Source organism: Vulpes lagopus, chromosome 1, assembly GCF_018345385.1.
Source record: "Vulpes lagopus strain Blue_001 chromosome 1, ASM1834538v1, whole genome shotgun sequence".
Taxonomy (NCBI): domain Eukaryota; kingdom Metazoa; phylum Chordata; class Mammalia; order Carnivora; family Canidae; genus Vulpes; species Vulpes lagopus.
Genome location: NC_054824.1, coordinates 71,986,551 through 72,007,278, shown reverse-complemented (window position 1 = coordinate 72,007,278; position 20,728 = coordinate 71,986,551). Strand labels below are relative to the sequence as shown.

At 45.2% G+C, this 20,728-nt stretch overlaps 1 protein-coding gene across 5 annotated transcripts; it reads right to left on the bottom strand.

The window, feature by feature from the left end:
• Positions 1-4: 4 nt before the first annotated feature.
• NCR3 (natural cytotoxicity triggering receptor 3) lies at positions 5-20,585 on the bottom strand. 5 transcript variants are annotated; one of them, XM_041749627.1, is made up of 6 exons: positions 20,551-20,585; positions 8,899-8,986; positions 3,185-3,272; positions 986-1,330; positions 742-849; positions 5-637 (listed from the first exon to the last, which is right to left on the bottom strand). In XM_041749627.1, exons 2-6 carry the CDS (start codon positions 8,914-8,916, stop codon positions 591-593), a joined length of 606 nt encoding a protein of 201 aa, XP_041605561.1. In that variant the 5' UTR covers positions 8,917-8,986; positions 20,551-20,585; the 3' UTR covers positions 5-590. The 5 variants fall into 5 exon arrangements, with proteins under 5 accessions (XP_041605561.1, XP_041605864.1, XP_041605780.1 ...); XM_041749930.1 differs by lacking the exon at positions 742-849; XM_041749846.1 differs by lacking the exon at positions 20,551-20,585 and having other exon boundaries at positions 3,185-3,258; positions 8,899-8,970.
• Positions 20,586-20,728: the final 143 nt, after the last annotated feature.

Below are 20,728 nucleotides of genomic sequence, written 5' to 3'. Positions count from 1 at the left end.
GGTGTTGAGGGGCCCAAACTCTCCTGGAGGCCAGAAAGAGTACACATATGGGCCTGGCTGGAGTGGGGGTTGACACACAGGACTCACCAGATCTGATGCCCCCATTCCTCAGGAGACTCAGTCTCCATGCCCAAAGAGGTAGAAGTGTTGAGCACTGGGATGGTGATGGGAGGGGGCTCCAGGTATGGCTGCTGGGAAGCTTGCTCCCTGGACCTTTCCAGGCCAGGCTTGGTGAGGGGAGAGTAAAGAGTCAGGGGACGCTTGGGACACCTGGGTGGCTCAGCCATTGAGCGTCTGCCTTTGGCCCAGGGCATGATCCTGGGGTTCCAGGATAAAGTCCCACATTGGGCTCCATGCGTGGAGCCTGCTTCTCCTGCCTGTGTCTCTGCCTCTCTCTCTGTCTCTCATGAATAAATAAAACCTTAGGAAAAAAAAAAAGAGTCGGGGGACCCCGGGGAGGAGCATATTCGGGTATCAAGAATGGAAAAAGAAGTACAGGAGACTCATAAGAAGACATTAGTGGTGGGGCAGAGGAGGATTTATTGGGGTCTCTTGAAGAGGGTTGGATGTCTGGGGTCTGGAATCACTCATCAGAGGCCACCTAAGAAATGGCAGCGTGTTCCCAGGTGACTGTGGCCTGCAGGAGAGAGGACAGGAGTTGCCGGGCACCGCAGCCCTCTTGCTGGTCTCCGTCCCCACCCCGCAGCTCTCTTCCACCATTGCCCTGGCCCCATTCCTTACATTTGCCTTGGTAATAGATGGTGCTGCCCATGGCCACACAGATAAAGCTGAAGGCATAGAATCCAGCCCGAAGGAAGAGGACTGTGCTGGCCCCTAGCCAAGGAGATCCTGCATGGGGACCATAGAAGGAAGGGGAGGAGGGGGCCCTAAGGAAGAAGCACGCACAAGCCCAGGGAGGGACAGAGAGCTAGGGCCTCAGGGAAACACTCCCAACTTCCAGGAAGAGGGGGGCCTCCCACCTCACCTTTCTCTACCACCAGCAGTGTCCCATTCCCTGTCCCAACACCTAGGCCCAGAACCTCCACTCTGCACACATAGACTCCAGCATCACAGTCTTGGATGTCCCAGATGTGTAGCTCAGCCTGATGGTCACAGAGGAAACGGGAAGAGGGAAGAGGGGCCAGGCGGCCCCTGAACTCGGGGGTCCCATTCCTCACTTCCTTCCCTGGGGCCACCTTGTCCCGGTACCACGTGACAGAGCCAATGGCCAATTTCCTTCCGCTGGCATTGAAGGAGCACGGCAAGAAGGCAGCAGTGCCCTCCTGGGTATGAATCTCAGGGGGCTGGAACACCCAGAGAGCACAGGATCCTGGCAGGCAGAGAGAAGACCCAGAGAAACCTCCCCGGTTACAATATAGGGTGGGAAAGGACAATAGAGCTTGCAGTAGAACATCCCGACTGTGTCCCCACCCACGGAGTATCCAGAGGAACAAGCACTTTGGTACCTCATAAAACCCTTTTCTCTCTACCAGCCTAGTTTCTTAACATTGCTAATTAGATAGTTTCTCAAATCCTTTCCTTTTTTTTTTTTTTTTTTTTTATTTATGATAGTCACACACAGAGAGAGAGAGAGGCAGAGACACAGGCAGAGGGAGAAGCAGGCTCCATGCACCGGGAGCCCGATGTGGGATTCGATCCGGGGTCTCCAGGATCGGGCCCTGGGCCAAAGGCAGGCGCCAAACCGCTGCACCACCCAGGGATCCCTCAAATCCTTTCCTATACCAACTCTCATCCTCACCACATCCCATCATTCTCCAACTACATTCACTCGTAGTATCTTGCTGAAACTCAACCTGTTACATTGAAATTGGAGCTCATTAATGAATGTGGCTGTCTAGTTAACTAATAATTAACTATATTACTCCAGGTATTCTTTTCATACCAAAGGCATACTCTATAAGTACACCACCCTGGCTACTTTGCCTTTTTGTTAAAGAGCACAAACTAATAAAGTCTTCGGGTGAAGACACAGCTATAATTGATTGAAATCCCTGTTTAACTCATCCAAATTGATTAATTAAGGCAATTAGTAAAATCTCCGATTAGATTCTCTAGTTCATGAATTTTACCTGTCATTCTTCTGTTTCAGAGGTTCTTAAACTTGAGAGCCTATTGGAATCACCTGGAGGGTCTGTTAACACAGGTTCCTGGGCCCTACCCCCAGAGTTTTTTACTCAGTAGATTTAGGGTGGGGGGCCTGAGAAATTGCCCCAGGTTCCCAGCTGATGCTAAAGCTATGGGTCTGATGGGGCCCCTGGTTGGCTCAGTCCAATAAGCATCTGTCTGCCTTTGGCCCAGGTCAGATCCCAGGGTCTCAATTGAGATGAAGCCCTGTGTCAGGGTCCCTACTCGGCAGAGAGTCTGCTTCTCCCTCGGTCCCTACCCCTACCCCTGCTCATGCTTGCCCACTTGCTTGCTCTCCCTCAAATACATAAAATCTTTTAAAAATAATAAAGCTGTGGGGATCCCTGGGCGGCTCAGGGGTTTAGCATCTGTCTTTGACCCAGGGTGTAGTCCTGGGGTCCCAGGATCAAGTCCCGCATCAGGCTCCCAGCATGGAGCCTGCTTCTCCCTCTGCCTGTGTCTCTGTCTTTCTCTCTGTGTGTGTCTCTCATGGGTAAATAAATAAAATCTTTAAAAAAATAATAATAATAAAGCTGTGGGCCTGATGTCCACAATAAGTTCATGGATATGGCTGATAGTTAATGTCTCTCAGTTAATTAAAATCAGTTTCACTAAGAAACTTCCCTTAGAGTTAATTAGGTCTTCCAAACTCCTAATTACATCTAGACTCTAGATAATAAGCCTTGCCTAATAGGCTTATTAAGCTCATCGAATTAAAATTGACCCCTTAAAAAAAAATTCACCTCTTCCTCCCCTCCAGCCCTTTATACTGGTTATTCAACTTCATCTTACCAAGATGGTGGCTGGGAAGAAAGGATGTTTGGGATGGAAACTGGGGTGTGACTCTCCCAGTAGCAACATGGAGAAATGGAAGGAATTGTGAACTGGGGGTGTCCACACTGCTTCGACTTCCAGAAGACCCCACCCACTCCCATTCTCCTTTCCCAGCCACCCACCTCAGGCCTCAATGTCAGCCTCTTCCATCCTCCCTTTTCCCAGCCCCACACACTCCCAGGGTTCTGGAAGAAAGCTCTCTCACCTGGATGGACCACAATGAAGATGAGCAACAGCATCCAGGTCATGTCAGAGGGTATTCCAATTGGCAAAGGGGACCTGAGAAGTAAGGTCTGGGTGGAGAAAGAGCAACCTACTGCTTGTGGCCAAGCCTTTGGTCACCAGATGGAGGTTAGTAGCTTCCTATGATACACACAGGACTCACATATCTCTTATCAAGGACTTCGACTGCCTGGGACCTCAGGCATCAAATGCATGCCTCACTGAGGAGAGAGGATGCTGCTGAAGGCAGTATCTGGGTCACTAAGAGGCGGAGGTAACACATGGTCAAGTGGCCTAAGTGTTTGAGGGAAAGGGGGGCTTAGATCGCTGTTCACAGTAGGGTGGGTCTGTGAGACCAGGATGTGGTTCCCCTACCTCCTGAGGTTCAAGAAGACCATAATAAGCCTCCAGAAACCCTCCTGTGCTCAGAGCTAACATACTTCCACCTCGCCTCAGTTCAGTGGTGCCCAGGCCACCCCATCTGTTCCCTTCCCTTTAGGCTGGGCCGCCCCCAGAGCTGCTCTAGAAATTCTATAATTGAGGGGATTAGGAGAAGCAAGCTGATTGGTGATGGTGGCAGGCGGTTGCTAGGGACTTTGTTTGGAAGCTTCATTTGCATAGCAATCAACCTGTTTTACTTAGATCCTGTTGACTTGAGTGGTTTGGCTGAGTGATTGCGAAGGATGGAGAGGTCTGGACTCATTCATATTCAGATCTCCATTAAAGGAATATACCACTTGCTGGGGTCTACTCTACTTATGGTGCTCTGCAAGCACTTGTCACCCACTGGTAAACCCACTCTATTATTTTATTCACTATTTAGCTAGCATTTCTTGAGAAACTACCAAGTGCCCGTTACATGAAAAATATTCTTACAGACACAAAGGAAAGCCTTTGAGTTCGTAACTCCAAGGTTATACAAGGATTGGTACAAGGATATACCACAGGGGCCCCTGGGTGGCTCAGTTGGTTAAGCATCTGCCTTTGGCCCAGGGCATGATCTCAGGGTCCTGGGATCGAGTCCCATGTCAGGCTTCCTGCAGGAAGCCTGCTTCTCCCTCTGCCTGTGTCTCTGCCTCTGTGTGTGTGTGGGGGTGTCTGTCATGAATAAATAAATAAAATCTTAAAAAAAAAGAATACACCACACATTGTTGTATATGTATTACACACCTACATGAGATAGCACAGCACCTAGAAGAGGAGGATTATATGCACAATACTAGATGAGGTATGGGCCCAGCCTTTACCATACAGTTCTCTCTGGCTCTTTTTATATTAATGCGTCTTTTTCCCTTTGTGATGGGGGAACAGAGGACTAGCTGAGGAAAAAGCACAAGGCCAGGGCAGCACATTGACAAGTCCTTAAAACAGGCAGAGGGACCTTCCTCTATGGACTCAACTGCCTCAATGGTCATACTTTGCTAAGGGTAAAAGGTAATCTTAGCCCGACCCCCAGGATCCTACAAGTCTACTTTAACATGTAAAAATTCAAAAAAAAAAAAAAAAAACATGTAAAAATTCCTTTAGAAAGTTCCTTTATCTCCATTCCCCAAGATACATGTTGGCAATCATCCCCCAAGCACATAGCCCACCCATACACATCTGAAGGGTCTCATGACTCAGGTTTTATTAGATGGTAATAAGTGACCTTTTCCCAACAATAGCTGGCCCCCTCAAGGTCCTGGAAACCTTGCTTCCAAATTCCTTAGAGGGTACGCTATCCTCAAACCCCTCCCAACTCCCAGGTATATAATCAGCCACCCCTCAGGCCGGGGCAGCAGCTCTTCCTGCCCATGGGTCCTGTCCCCCTGCTTTAATAAAACCACCATTTTGGGATCCCTGGGTGGCTTAGCCATTTAGCGCCTGCCTTTGGCCCAGGGCGTGATCCTGGAGTCCCAGGATTGATTGCCACATCAGGCTCCCTGCCTTGAGCCTGCTTCTCCTCCCTCTGCCTGTGCCTGTGCCTCTCTCTGTGTGTGTCTCTCATGAATGAATAAATAAAATCTTAAAAAAAAAAAAAAAACCACCATTTTGCACCAAAAGTGTCTCAAGAATTATTTCTTGGTCATCAGTTCTGGACCTCACCTATTTTCCAAAACATCATCATCTGTGTCCCTGTTTCTAGCTCTGTTTCACAATACATTGGTAAACTCCAATTCCTATTCTTCACTGTAGTGATTGGAGTTTTCTTTTGGAGAAGCAGCAGTGTCATGGTTAAGAATGCTGGCTTGGGAATGCATAGGTGGCTCAGTTGGTTGAGCGGCTGTCTTTGGCTGGGGTCATGATCTCAGGGTCTTGGTCTCGGGCTCTCTGCTCCACAGGGAGTCTGCTTCTCCCTCTTCCTCTCCCTCTCTTTCTCTCTCAAATAAAATCTTAAAAAAAAAAAAAAAAAAAAAAAAAAACTAGCTTGAAATCAACCTGGGTTCAAATACCAGCTTCTCTACAAACTAGTTATATGATCTTGAATAAATTATTTAACCTCTCCAAACCACCTGCACAAGCACACCTGCCTCATCATCTGGGGAGGACTGTCTCAGCCATTCTCCATCTGTAGAGTAGAGCCATTCCTCTTCTGGGCCTCTAACCCGAGGATGGGAAATGGACCTGCCATGGTCTGGCAAGGGCTGCCCCCTGGTGGTCATGTAACAGGGGGAGGTGGTTTTCCTCACCCTGAGTCGCAGAAAGGTGGATTTTCTCAGATGGATCTTAACTCCAGCTTCCTTGCGCCCAGTACGTTACCTTGCCTTGCCTCCTCTCTTCCTATCAACAGCCCATCTCCACCCCCAAAGAGTCAATGTAGAGGCCATTGTCTCTTCTACTCACCTATGTATGAGAAGCCTGCAGTTTGAGGAGGGAGTGGAGATCGTCACCAGTAGAGTGGGGGTGTGGGGCTGGGATGGGCACCTGGCCTAAAGATATAACTTCCATACTCTCACAGTACACACACATGGCACTGCTCCATGTCCTAGGGCAATGTGGCTTAGAAGTAAAGTCAGCCGAAGTTGGAGTCCTGGTTGCACTACTCACACCTGTGCGATGAGAGTAATATCTTGTCAGTTTCCAGACTCCACTGTATGGGATGCTCTGTGTATGTTAGCTCCCAGTTCCTCCTCAGTTTGGGGCTAGGATGACCATTGTTACAGCTGTGTCTGAACTCAAGTGTATCCTGCTCTCTCCACCTCTTGTCTCTACCTAAGATTTCCAATTTCCAAAAATGTGGATTCCAAAGATTGTACTTGGATTTTTTAAAAAGATTTTATTTAATTGAGAGAGAGCACACGAGTGGGATGAAAGATCAGGGGGAGAGAAAGAAAGACTCCCCACCGAGCAGGAAGCCTGACATGAGGCTCGATCTCCAGACCCTGGGATCATGACCTGAGCTGAAGGCAGTCACATTACTGACTGAGCCACCCAGGAACCCTGTACTTGGATTTTTTTTAAGTCCATCTAGAATAAATCCTAGTATACTGTGTAGATTCAGGGACCCTTTTCTTTTCTTTTCTTTTTAAAGATTTTATTTATCTATTCATTAGAGAGACAGAGAGAGACGCAGACTCCATGTAGGGAGCCCCACGTGGGACTCGATCCCAGGGCCCCAGGATCAGGTCCTGGGCTGAAGGTGGCACTAAACCACTGAGACACCCGGGCTGCCCCTGGGCCCCTTTTCAATAGCTCTGAGATCTCTAGGGAACTTTAACCTGCAGGATGGTAACTGTTGCATTAATTAGCCCAAGGATGGACTTTTTCCAAAGAAACTTTTACTGGGGACTCAAGAAGAAAGGCAACCAACAAAGTTGTGAAGTGGATGCACACACATCTTGAATTTAACTCCTTTCTTTCTAAACCTACTTTAAAAAATATTTTATTTTTAATTAATCTTTACACCCAGCACAGGGCTTGAACTCACAACCCCAAGATCAAGTCACATGCTCTTTGATCCAGCCAGGCGGCCCATCTGGTCTAACTTTTTAAACATCTCCCTATGAGCTGCCTTGTGGGTGGTCAGGACCAATAAACACAACTCAGAGTTCAGAGCAGGAACAGAAATGAAGACACAGAAGGAACTCTGGAATCCCAGTACAGTGATCCTGTGTTAGTAGTGGTGAGATGTGGGTGCCTTCTCCTTTAGCCAAGTCCTTATAAACATTTTCAAAGAATTAGCAGCTCCCATGTTCTACTTTTAACCTCTAACCACAGCTTCTCTGAGGCTCCTGCATCAGACCTCACCACCTTCAGTCTCCTTGCTGACACGGACTAATCTCCTTCCCATTCACCAAGAGCAGGCACTTAACTTCCCAGCTTCCTATCTATTTCAACCTCTGCCATCTTTCTGGCAGACAATATTCATGTAAATGATATTTTTAAACACTGAGATATAAATATATGCAGTAAAATGCACAGATCTTTAAAAAAAAATTTAAGCGCCGGACCTTAAGCGTCTAGTTCAATGTCTATGCACCCCTGTAAACAACATTGCAAGTGAGAAACAGATCATTTCCATCACCCCAGAAAATTCTCCCATGCTTCTTTTTTGGTCAATCCCTCTCTTCTCCCAGAAGCAATCACTGATTTATACCCCTATAGATTCATACCCCTATATTATACCTCTATTCTTGAACTTCATGTAAGTGTAATCATATAGTATATACTCCTGTATCTGACTTCTTTCATTTTGTTTTTTTTTAACATTTTAAAAAATTTTTATGATAGTCACACACACAGAGAGAGAGAGAGAGAGAGGCAGAGACATAGGCAGAGGGAGAAGCAGGCTCCATGCACCGGGAGCCCGATGTGGGATTCGATTCCGGGTCTCCAGGATTGCGCCCTGGGCCAAAGGCAGGCGCTAAACCGCTGCACCACCCAGGGATCCCTTTCATTTTGTATAATGTCTGTGAGATTCATCTATTTCACATGTATCAGTAGTTTGCTCTTTTTTTTTTCTTCTTTTCTTTTCTTTTTTTTTTTTTCTTTTTTTTTTTTTTTTTTTTGCAGAGTGGTATTCTATAATATGGGTGTACTACAGTTTATCCACTCACCTGATGATGTACAAATGGGTTGTATGAATATTCCCTTTTTTTAAGATTGTATTTCTTTATTTGAGAGAAGGAGAGAGCACAAGCAGGGGGAGTGGCAGAAGGAGAAGCAGGCTTGCTGCTGAGCAGAGAGCCCCATGCAGGGCTCCATCCCAGGACCCTGAGATCATGACCTGAGTTGAGGGCAGATGCTTAACTGACTGAGCCATCCAGGCACCTATGAACATTCTTGTACATGTCTGGCAAATGATTTTTCTTTTCTTTTCTTTTCTTTTCTTTTCTTTTCTTTTCTTTTAAATTTTATTTATTTATTCATGAGAGACACAGAGAGAGAGGCAGAGGGAGAAGCAGGCTCCACGCAGGGAGCCCGATGTGGGATTCGATCCGGGGTCTCCAGGATCACACCCTGGGCTGAAGGCAGGTGCTAAACTGCTGAGCCACCAGGGCTGCCCTTTCTTTTCTTTTTTTTTAGAGAGAGAGTGTGTATAAGATGACGGGAAGGGCAGAGGGAGAGAATCTTAAGACTCCATGTTGAGCCCAAGTGGGGGCTCAATTCCACGACTCATGACCTGAGTCGAAATCAAGAGTCAGATGCTCAATGGACTGAGCCACCCAGGTACCCCAACAAATGATTTTTCGATATACTAATGTCCCAGTTGCTTACCTTGTCTACTCCAGCCATCACCTTGATTCTGCACCTTAGATCATGTGACCATGGAATTTGTTTCACTTTGGAATCTTCCCTCTCTTTCCTAGGAACATAAAAGCAATTAGGCCTGAGTCCCTCCAGACTCTTATACCCTGTATATGTGCTTTCACACAATTCCACTGTTGATGGATTTTTGTATTCTTTCTCTCTCACTTTCATTCAACAAATATTGAGCATCTACCATGGGGCTTACCTAGGCAATCCTGTCATAGACAGTTTTAACCACCACTTATTCTCTGTCCAGTCTCCAATCTATATCTCCATCACAGTCTATACCTTCCCCTGAGGCCTCTTTCTTGAGCCAAGTCCAGAATATCTAGCTGTCCTCTAGACATCTCCTCCAGAGTGTTCTACAGGTGTTTCAAAATTATCAGTGTCCACCCAAACTGGGTCAGCCTCCTGGTATTCCTCATCTCAGTGAATGGAAATACAATCCACCTAAATCACTTAACGCAAAAACCTGGGATTTCTATTTTTCTGCCTTCTCCCTCAATTGCCCCATCCAAATAGTCTCCAAGTCCTGTCGATTCTGCCTCTGAAATCTCTCTCTCTTTTTTTTTTTAAGATTTATTTATTTATTCAGAGAGAGCGAGAGAGAGGCAGAGATACAGGCAGAAGGAGAAACAGGCACCATGCAGGGAGCCTGAGGTGGGACTCGATTCCGGATCTCCAGGATCACACCCCAGGCTGCAGGCGGCGCTAAACCGCTGCGCCACCGGGGCTGCCCTGCCTCTGAAATATCTCAAGCATCTTCCCACCTCTTAATTCTCATATCTAGTTAAGGCCCTTGTCATCTCACGATGAAATTAGTACAATTGCTTCTCTGACAGATAGTGTGGTTTCTTCTCAATATCCATTCCATACCTTCTGTTCCAAGTATTGAGGCTCATCTATCTATTCAGCAATGCTCTTATTGAGTTCTTTCCACATGCTAGGCTTTCCATCTACCTCTTCTTTTATGTTTTTCTTCACCTTTCCCCTTCTTGGTCCTATCTCCCACATCTCTGCACATGACTCTTCTCACCAAAAATAAATAAAAATAATATTTTTTTTAACACCAAAATAAATAAAAGATATTTATCTATCTATCTATCTATCTATCTATCTATCTATCTATCTATCTATCTATTTAAGAGAGAGCGAGCATGGGAGCGAGGGGCGGGTGAGCAGAGGAGAGGAAGAAGTAGCCTTCCTGCTGAGAAGAGAGCTGGATAGGGGACTTGATCTCAGAACCCCGGGATCATGGGATCATGACCTAAGCTGAAGGCAGATATGCAACTGACTGAGCCATCCAGCTGCCCCTCTTCCCACATCTTTATTCATATCACTTGTTTTTTCCCTATGTCTCTATCCACAACCCACGTCTCTCTCCACATCTTTACTCTGTCCCCCTAGGTACATCTGCTTATTCACTAATTCTTTCATTCAACAAATATTTGGTGAGCACCTCCTATTTGTGAGGCACCTATCTCTCCAACCATCGCTCTTCCCTCATTTCTCTCTACATCTTTTTCCACCTCCCCATCTTTCCCTACATTTTCCCAGCACCTCTCTTTCCCTCAGCCCATCTCTCATTTCTCTTTCTCCCCCATTTCTTTTTGGGTGGGAGAATGAGTCAAGGCTGGCAAAGCACTTGCATTTTTCCTCTGGGAGCCAAGGAAAGCCTTCCCAGACTCTATCAGGCTGGCTGGGACCACTCCCAGATGCCCTCAGATTCTCTGTGCCAGGTTCTTTACTCAAAGAAAAAAAAAAAAGAAAAAAGAAAAGAAAAAAGAAAAAAGAAAATTAACCTACGTTATTAAAAGAAAACTTTAGGGATCCCTGGGTGGCGCAGCGGTTTGGCGCCTGCCTTTGGCCCAGGGCGCGATCCTGGAGACCCGGGATCGAATCCCACATCAGGCTCCTGGTGCATGGAGCCTGCTTCTCCCTCTGCCTGTGTCTCTGCCTCTCTCTCTCTCTCTCTGTATGACTATCATAAATAAATAAAAATTAAAAAAAAATAGTTTAAAAAAAAATAAAAGAAAACTTTATTTTTTTAAATATTTTATTTATTCATTAATGAGAGACACAGAAAGAGAGGCATGGACAGGAAGAGGGAGAAACAGGCTCCCTGCAGGGAGTCCTGATGCAGAACTCAATTCCAGGATCCCGGGATCACGACCTGATCTAAAGGCAGATGTTCAACTGCTGAGCCACCCAGGTGCCCCTAAAGGAAAACTTTAATTCACATCCATCAGAAACTGGTAAATCAAACAGGTAAATAATTACTAAAGACAAAGAAAGTGAAACCAGATAGTAAACAAGTTTGATCTAAGGGAAATATATAGAATCCTAGAAAAAACTAGAAAATATGCACTTTTCAGGTACAACATAGACATTTAGAAAAAGAATCAAAATCATATAGAACACAATTGCTAACCAAAAGCCATAACAATTTAAGAGCAATAACAAAGAATTTTTATTACATGCCTAGAAAGTTTTAAAAGTATTTTCTTTTTTTAAAAGTATTTTCTAATGTATTTTTAAGCTTTAGAAACCCTAAGTAATTCAAATGTTCAAGAAAATATTATAATAGAATTCAAAATATTTTGAACTGAAAGTGATAATACTGCCTATCTAAGCTGTGGAATGAGCTAGAACAACTCATGGACGAAAATAAAGGTGTATATTAGGAAAGAAAGTTTGTGAGGCATCTGGAGGACTCAGTCTGTTGGGTGTCTGGTCTTGGTTTCCGCTCAGGTCATGTCCTTGGTATCTTGAGATGGAGACCCAAGTCTGGCTCCACACTCAGCAGGGAGACTACTTGAGATTCTCTCTCCTTTCCTCTGCCCCTCCCCCATGCACATGTGCTCTAGCACACGCCCTGTCTCTTACTCTCAAATAAGCAAATAAATAATTAAAAAAAAAGAAAAAGACAGTTTGAAAATCTTTGAGTTGGACAGATAATTCAAGAAATTAGAAAAAGAGCACATAATAATCCTAAGAAATTGAGGAAAATAATAAAGATACTTTTAGAAATTAGGGACATAAAAAAAAGATACAATAGAGCAGAAAACATTTTTACATATATATAAAATATGTAATATTCTACATATTTACAAAGACTACTAATGTTAAAAAAATCTCTGGGATCCCTGGGTGGCGCAGCGGTTTGGTGCCTGCCTTTGGCCCAGGGCGCGATCTTGGGGACCCAGGATCGAGTCCCGCATCCGGCTCCCGGTGCATGGAGCCTGCTTCTCCCTCTGCCTGTATCTCTGCCTCTCTGTCTCTCTGTGTGTGACTATCATAAATAAATAAAAATTAAAAAAAAAATCTCTGACCAAATTGATTACACAAAAAAAGGAGAAAGGGAGAGAGGGCATACACACACACAAATAAATAATTTAAAGGGAATATAATGTCAGATACAGTAAATATTTACATTGTAAATTTTGAGAAATGAATAATTTTCTAGAAAAACATATGACCAAACTGACTTAAGAAAAAAATTAAAAGCCTGATATACGGGATCCCTGGGTGGCGCAGCGGTTTGGCGCCTGCCTTTGGCCCAGGGCGCGATCCTGGAGACCCCGGATCGAATCCCACGTCGGGCTCCCGGTGCATGGAGCCTGCTTCTCCCTCTGCCTGTGTCTCTGCCCCTCTCTCTCTCTCTCTGTGACTATCATAAATAAATAAAAAATAAAAATAAAAAAATTAAAAGAAAAAAAAAAAGCCTGATATACCTATAACCATTAAAGAAATTGAATCAATTGTTTAAAATTTAGCCATCATCAATGGAGTGCCTGGCTAGCTAAGTCAGAAGAGTGTGTGTTCTTGATCTGAGGGGGAGGAGGAGTTGTGAGTTTGAGCCCCACAGTGAATGTAGAGACTAGTTAAATAAATAAATAAATAAATAAATAAATAAATAAATAAATAACTTAGAAAAAAAAATCAGCCATCAAAAAAAATCACCAAGCCCAGATAGTTATGAAATTTTCAAAACAGATCATTCCAGGGACGCCTGAGTGGCTCAGCTGTTTAGCTCCTGCCTTTGGCTCAGGAAGTGATCCTGGAGTCCGAGGACCCAGGCCCACATCGGGCTCCCTGCGTAGAGCCTGCTTCTCCCTCTGCCTGCGTTTCTGCCTCTCTCTCTGTGTCTCTCATGAATAAATAAATAAATAAAATCTTTAAAAAAAACAGATCAGGGGGATCCGTGGGTGGCTAACCGTTTTGCGCCTGCCTTTGGCCCAGGGCGCGATCCTGAAGTCCCGGGATTGAGTACCACGTCGGGCTCCGGCATGGAGCCTGCTTCTCCCTCCTCCTGTGTCTCTGCCTCTCTCTCTGTGTCTATCATAAAAAATAAATAAATAAATCTTAAAAAAAAAACAAAAAAAAGAAAAACAGATCATTCCAATCATATAAAGATTGTTCTAGTGATTCTAATGATCAGGAAACAGGAAAAGTTTCTCAATTTATTTCATAAGATTAATGTAAGCCAGGCAAAGGCAATCTGAGAAAGTAAAATGATAAAACAATTTCACTCATAATTAGATGCAAGAAAAAAAAAGAACTTAATAAAAAGATAAACAAACCTAAACCAGAATTGAATAAACAATATGGAACAACTTAACCAAGCAGTCTTTTTTTCTTTTTTTAAGATTTTATTTATTTTTTTCATGAGAGACACACAGAGAGAGAGGCAGAGACACAGGCAGAGGGAGAAGCAGGCTCCATGCAGGGAGCCCAATGTAGGACTCAATCCCGGGACCCTGGGATCACGCCCTGGGCAGAAGGCAGACGCTAAACCACTGAGGCACTCAGGCATCCCAAACAGCAGTCTTTATCCTAGGAAAGTAATTCACTGTTCATGCAATTCCTAATTCTGTTCATACAATTTATTGCATTAAGAGATTAGGAGGAAAATCCATGTGACTCTCAATCAATACAGTAAAAGCATTCAGTTGCTTTTGTTCATGATAGTAACTACTCAGATTTTAAAAATAGGAAGAAAAGTTCACAAGTCATTCATTGTTTTAAAAATTACAAACGTAGGGCAGCCAGGGTGGCTCAGTGGTTTAGCGCTGCCTTCAGCCCAGGGTGTGATCCTGGAGACGCAGGATCGATCCCCAAGTCAGGTTCCCTGCATGGAGCCTGCTTCTCCCTCTGCCTGTGTCTCTGTGTGTCTCTCATGAATAAATAAATAAAATCTTTAAGAAATAAAAAAATAAAAATTACAAATGTGTATCATGTCTGTGTTTTTCCATGAAATGTAGTGTTCATTTTTGAAATAGTTTTGTATTTTTTTTTTGGTTTCTTCCTGTTCCAATTCTCGTTATCTACCATGTTTTCTGATTATTTGCATTTCTTTTTTTTAAGATTTTATTTATTTATGAAAGACAGACAGACAGACAGACAGAGAGGCAGAGACTCAGGCAGAGAAAGAAGCAGGCTCCATGCAGGGAGCCCGACATGGGACTCGATCCCAGGACTCCAGGATTCCGCCCTGAGCCAAAGGCAGACACTCAACCACTGAGCCACCCAGGTGTCCCTGATTACTTGCATTTCTGATATGTGTCCTTCCTTCACTGCTAAACACAACCAAATTTTGTTGCTTTTCAATTTATGATGGAATTTTAGGCTACAATTTTCACCAGCTTTTGGCAATGTATCTCTGGTGAGTTGTCATCTGTCAATAAATTGTGTTGCCTTTTTTTTTTTTTAATTTTTTTATTTATTTATGATAGTCACAGAGAGAGAGAGAGAGAGAGAGAGAGAGAGAGAGAGAGAGAGAGAGGCAGAGACACAGGCAGAGGGAGAAGCAGGCTCCATGCACCGGGAGCCCGACGTGGGATTCGATCCCGGGTCTCCAGGATCGCGCCCTGGGCCAAAGGCAGGCGCCAAACTGCTGCGCCACCCAGGGATCCCTGTGTTCCCTTTTTTATTATTATTATTTTATTTGTTTATTTGACAAAGAGTGAGAGAGGGGGGTGGGCAGAGGTAGAGGGAGAAGCAGGCTCCCGGCTGAGCAGGAAGCCAGATGCAGGGCTCAATCCCAAGACCCTGAGATTATGACCTGAACCCATGAGCCTAAGCCAGACACTTAACTGGCTGAACCATCCAGGTGCCCCACTTTTTTTTTTTTTTCTTTAATTTTAAATTCAATTTAGTTAACATATAATGTAATATTAGTGTCAGGGGTAGAATTTAATGATTCATCACGTGCATATAACACCCAGTGTTCATTACATATGTTCCCTCCTCAACGCCCATCACTCAATTACCCCATCCCCCACTCCCCTCCCCTCCAACATTTCCTTTTTTTTTTTTTTTTTTTAAATTTTTATTTATTTATGATAGTCACAGAGAGAGAGAGAGAGGCAGAGACATAGGCAGAGGGAGAAGCAGGCTCCATGCACCGGGAGCCTGATGTGGGATTCGATCCCGGGTCTCCAGGATCGCGCCCTGGGCCAAAGGCAAGCGCCAAACCACTGCGCCACCCAGAGATCCCCCCTCCAACATTTCCTACAGTTAAGAGTCTCTCATGGTTTGCCTCAGTCTCTGTTTTTTTTTTGTTTTTTTTTTTAATTTTTTATTTATTTATGATAGTCACAGAGAGAGAGAGAGAGGCAGAGACACAGGCGGAGGGAGAAGCAGGCTCCATGCACCGGGAGCCTGATGTGGGATTCGATCCCGGGTCTCCAGGATCGCGCCCTGGGCCAAAGGCAGGCGCCAAACCGCTGCGCCACCCAGGGATCCCTCAGTCTCTGTTTTTATCTTTTTTCTTTTGCTTCCCTTATGTTCATCTGTTTTGTTTCTTAAATGCTACATATGAGTGAAATAATGATATTTAATCTTTCTCTGACTTATTGCTCTTAGTACAATATCCTCTAGTTCCATCCACGTCATTGCAAATGGCAAGATTTTTGTGTTGCTCTTTTTTACCTTCTTTCTCATAGAAGATATCTTTCTTCTTTTTATCTTCTTTCTCAAAGAACAGAATCGTTGTTCATTTCTTTTTTCTCTTCCTTTTTAAAAAATATTTTATTTAGTTATTTAAGAGAGAGAGATAGAGCATGAGCAAGTGGAGGGGCAAAAGGAGAGGGAGAAGCAGACTCCCTGCTGAGCAAAGAGCCCTAAGTGGGTCTTGATCCCAGGACCCTGAGATCATGACCTGAGTTGAAGGCCCATGGCTAACCAACTAAGCCACCCAACAACTGCTCTTTTTCTTTTTTAAACTCTATGTTCAACGTGGGGCTCAAACTCAGGACCCTGAGATCGAGTTACATCCTCTACCAACTGAGCCAACCAGGAGTCTTTTTTTGTTGTTGTTGTTGTTTATGTCCATTTTTTTTTTTTTTTAAGATTTTGTTTATTTATTCATGAGAAACAGAGAGACAGAGAGGTAGAGACACAGGAAGAGGGAGAAGCAGGCTCCATGCTGGGAGCCCGACCCGGAACTCCACCCCAGGTCTCCAGGATCACACCCTGGGCGCTAAACCGCTGAGCCATCCAGGCCCTATTTTTTGTTTTTTCAAGTGTCCATTTCTTTTTGTTACTCATATTTAAATGAGACCGATTTTTCTAAACTATTTGCAGGAGGACTTTGTAAGGGGTGGGGAGAGGGCCCAAGATGGCTTTCCAGATTTACAAGTTCAAGGGCTCCTCCTCCTCTTTTGTCATAATAATGAATTATTTCCTTAGGGCAGCCCCGGTGGCCGTGGTGCAGTGGTTTAGTGCAGCCTGGGGTGTGACCCTGGAGACCTGGGATCGAGTCCCGCTTTGGGCTCCCTGCATGGAGCCTGCTTCTCCCTCTGCCTGTGTCTCTGTGTCTCTCATGAACAAATAAATAAATAAAAATTAAAAAAAATTTATTTCCTTAAAATTTGGCACCCTTATGTCTCTGAAAATGTCTCCAGTCAAGCAAGTGTTTACCCCTCAACCTGAGGTTGCTTTTTCCCCAGGCAAGGGAAGGGGGGTGGTGTTCAAGGGCTGCCAATGCCGAAGTGTATGTAAGATGATGCACTTATTCTGAAAAGGAGAATTTTGCTGGAACTTTCTGAGACCCGCCACCTCTTGGTCCCTTTGGGGACTTGAAAACATTCTCCCTCCATCCTTCCCAGTACTTGAGTGCATTTAGTCAGCCCTATGCTCAGCTTCTTCTTCTTGGGATGAGACCTTTCATCCTGGGAAAGAATATTTGCTTTTTTCAGAGCTACCATTTGGATCCTCCCTCTCTCCCTGATCTTCCCTGTGGCATTGCTGGGGACTACCCGCTCAGAGCAGAACTTGGGCACACATACATGTAGCTTCAGTGAAAATATAGCATGCTCACACCTGTGCACAGGTGTATGTGACCAATCTCCATATTACTCAATATGGTTTCCAGGAGACAAGAGGCCGCACATTGGGTGCAGAGATCACTTAAGTAAACTTTAAAGCAAAATAAAATAAAAAGAACTTTAAACTTGATGTAGTTTTTCATGAGGCAACACATGTAATGTGGAATATGAGAAAAAGGGGTACATTTTTTACTTTCCAAGGTCACAGGCCACCTGACATCTCCTGGGCTACTGAAACCAGGAGGAAGATAGAGACATGCGGTTCAGGTCACCTAGAGAGAAGCATTGTCTATAAGTGGAGGTTTCTGCCAACCTGAGCTGATCTCTTGGGAAAGGAGCCAGAGGAATGGACACCCTCAGTTTAATGTCTTCCCTCCTGCTGTTTTCCTGCTAGGCTCTCCAACGGCCCACACCTGCTAGAAGCCAGAGGTGCCCCTGATGGGGTCTGTCCACATTAGCCTCCAGAGGCAGGGAACAGACTGGGAGAGGGAAAACAGAGGAGCAGACAATAAATCCACAGGACCCAACAGAGACAGGTTTTCCGGCCTGGCCTGGGTATTCTTTTCCTATGAGCACATTCCAGGGGGGCCTACTTCTAAGCAGCAGTTCCCCTGGAGAGCATGGAATCATAATAAGGGCCCTTAGCAACGCAGCATCAGTTCCATAAGGGATTCCAATTTCATGGGGTCATTTCTTGGGCCAGCTCATCATTGTCTCCCTGACTGCTTGGCTAGACTCTATCACCTCTGGCCTCTGTGATACTTCCTTTTTTCTTCCTTCAAAGCTGACCAGCCCTACAACCCACTACCCCATGCTTATGCGTTGACAACTTCAGCCTGGGTTCAGCAAGCCTTGCAGGCTCATGCACCTCTCTATTGCTCTAGAGCAGTGGCTCTCACGCTTGACTGTGTATCAAAAGAACCTGAGGCATTTGTTAAAAAGCCATTGTCTGGCCCCAACCCCCAGAGATCCTGATTCAGTAGGTCAGGGCTGATGCCCAACCAGGCACATTTCTAACATGCTTCCATGTAATGCTGGTGGAAGAGCCGCTATTTTAAGGAGCTTCTACATATCTGTGCTCAGATCTAGATTTTGCAGCCTGTCAGCAAACCATCTATTTCTTTTATCTCCATGTTCTCAGTGGATTCCTCACAGCTGCCCTCTAATGCACCCCTGAAGCAATTTGCTGGCCTAGAAGTCCTACATCCCCTTTACCCTTACTATTAGGAGCTGCCTTGTCTATGACCCAGGGGGCGGGCCCCTGGGTCTGGATGGGCCATGTCTTGCCTGTTACTCTTCATAGGCTTTCTCCACATTTGTGTTTAGGCTGGGTTTTGTTCTCCACCCTTTTGCCCTCCTAGATACTCTTACTTTTCACGTTTGTCCCGTGTGAGAGCAGCTATTGCTTTATCTCAGGAAGTTTCTCTGAGCCTCTAAGCTCTATCCCACTATGGTAGTCTGCCAAACCATCCTTGATAGAAAGAAGAGTCCGGGAGGCAGTCTCACCTCGAATACAGGCCAGAGCCTTCCCAAAGGCCTATCACGCCCTATACAATCTGGCCTCATATCCTGCCTGTTTCCCCTCACACACCTGGCTCTAGCTACACTGGCCATCCTGCTACTTCACAAATACTCCAGATAGCCAGACATGTTCTCACCTCAGGACCTTTGCACTAGCTGTGCCCACTGCCTGAAATGCTCCTCTCTCATATAGCCACCTGGCTTATTTCCATAATTCCCTGATAGTTTTTTTTAAGATTTTAAGTAATCTCTACACCCAACATGGGGCTTAAACTTACAACCCCGAGATCGAGTCATGTACTACACTGACTGAACCAGCCAGACCCCTTCCTTGAAATCTTTGCTCAAATATTTTCTTAGAGAAGTCTCTCTGATCACCCTCTTTAAAACTGCAGTCCAGGGCACCTGGGTGCTCAGTCTGGTAAGCATCCAACTTCGGCTCAGGTCATGATCTCAGGCTCCTTGCTCAGCAGGGAGCTCCACTGACTGAACCAGCCAGGTGCCTAAATATGTTTATGTTTATAGTCTGTCTTCCGCAGTTAGATTGTCCATGAGGATGAGAATTGACATTTGTTTGGATCACTGAGGTGGCATATAGTACGCATCTGATAAATATTTGTTGAATGAATGTATGAGTAAGGAAATGAATTCTCCTCACCAGGCATTGAGACCTGAGTGCAGGGTTGCAGCTTTCTCTGAAAGGGACAAAGCAGTTACAGTAAAGGGAAGTCCAGAAGTCAGAGTTTACCCCAGCATCTTCCCCCACCTGCATGGGTTAGGGAGAGGGCAGTGAGAAGTGAACACTCCCAGTTGCAGAAGGGGAAGTAAGGTGGGGGGGGGAGAGGGAAAGGAAAAGTGTTTCCATCTATATTGGGGGAGGGTAGGTGGAGCTCTGGGTGGGGAGTTTGTTTTTATTTTATTTTATTTTTAAAGATGATTTATTTGAGAGTGAGAGGGGAGGGGCAGAGGAAGAGGGAGAGAGAGACTCTCAAGCCAACTGCACACTGAGCAGGGAGCCCCCCTCAGGACTGGATCTCACAACCCTGAGAAACCAAGTGTCAGACAGTCACTGAACTGAGTCACCCAGGCATTCCTGGGTGGGGAGTTTAAACAAAAATGTCTCAGTGAGGGGAACATGCTATCCTCACCTCCCCTGGAAGTACTACCCATGCAACAAAAAAAGGAAAAATGATATGGGTGGGGAAGACATTTATTAGAGGCTACTTACCCACTCTATTGAACCCAGGGTGACTGGCACCAAATCACACACACACACACACACACACACACACACACACGCTTTTGTGTCCACAAATGCTGCCTGTCTCAGCACCACTTTCATTTCCTCCAAAGAATCTACTTAAATTCTCTAATTCCTGAGCTCTGTAGATTTCACTAAATATTTCAAAGAAGATATGATGAGTGGATTACATTGCACACTCTAAAGCAAACAAATACAACTCATGTGCTAGACATTTCCACATTTCCAAGTGCCTCTGGGGAGCTCCCAGACTGGGAATGAAGCTTGTCTCCCTTTCTGATCCTATACCATCTTGCCATCCTCCTAGATCTGCCAGTGGACTTCAGATTTTTCTCCCATTTCACGGCATAGAAAAATCCCAGTCAGTCCTTCCTAGGCTGTGTATCCAAACCTGTGTGCCCAGACTCATGACATCCAACAAAATGCAAGCCTTAAGACTTACCTGCCCTCCTGACTTGTTCAAAGATCATTTATTTGTTCCTGAGAGTAACTACCCCTCCCCCATACCTCCAGTGGCTTCTTCCTCCCCTGCACAGACTGGGCTCTCCTTAAGAGGAACCAGGGAGAATGCTATTTTCTCATCTCCATCCTAGAGCCCCCCTCCCTGCCGCTTGCTCCTGGGGTGCTCTGTCAGCAGAAGCTGAGGGGGAAGTGAGGCCTGGGACAGGAGGAGGAGGGAATGAGG

What these genes read in the sequence shown, in the direction of transcription:
- NCR3 (XM_041749627.1), bottom strand. An exon ending in CTTCATTGTGGTCCATCCAG is followed by an intron (nt 1,331 to 3,184) that starts GTGAGAGAGCTT and finishes TCTGCCTGCCAG; the next exon opens with GATCCTGTGCTCTCTGGGTG. An exon ending in ACTGCTGGTGGTAGAGAAAG is followed by an intron (nt 850 to 985) that starts GTGAGGTGGGAG and finishes GTCCCCATGCAG; the next exon opens with GATCTCCTTGGCTAGGGGCC.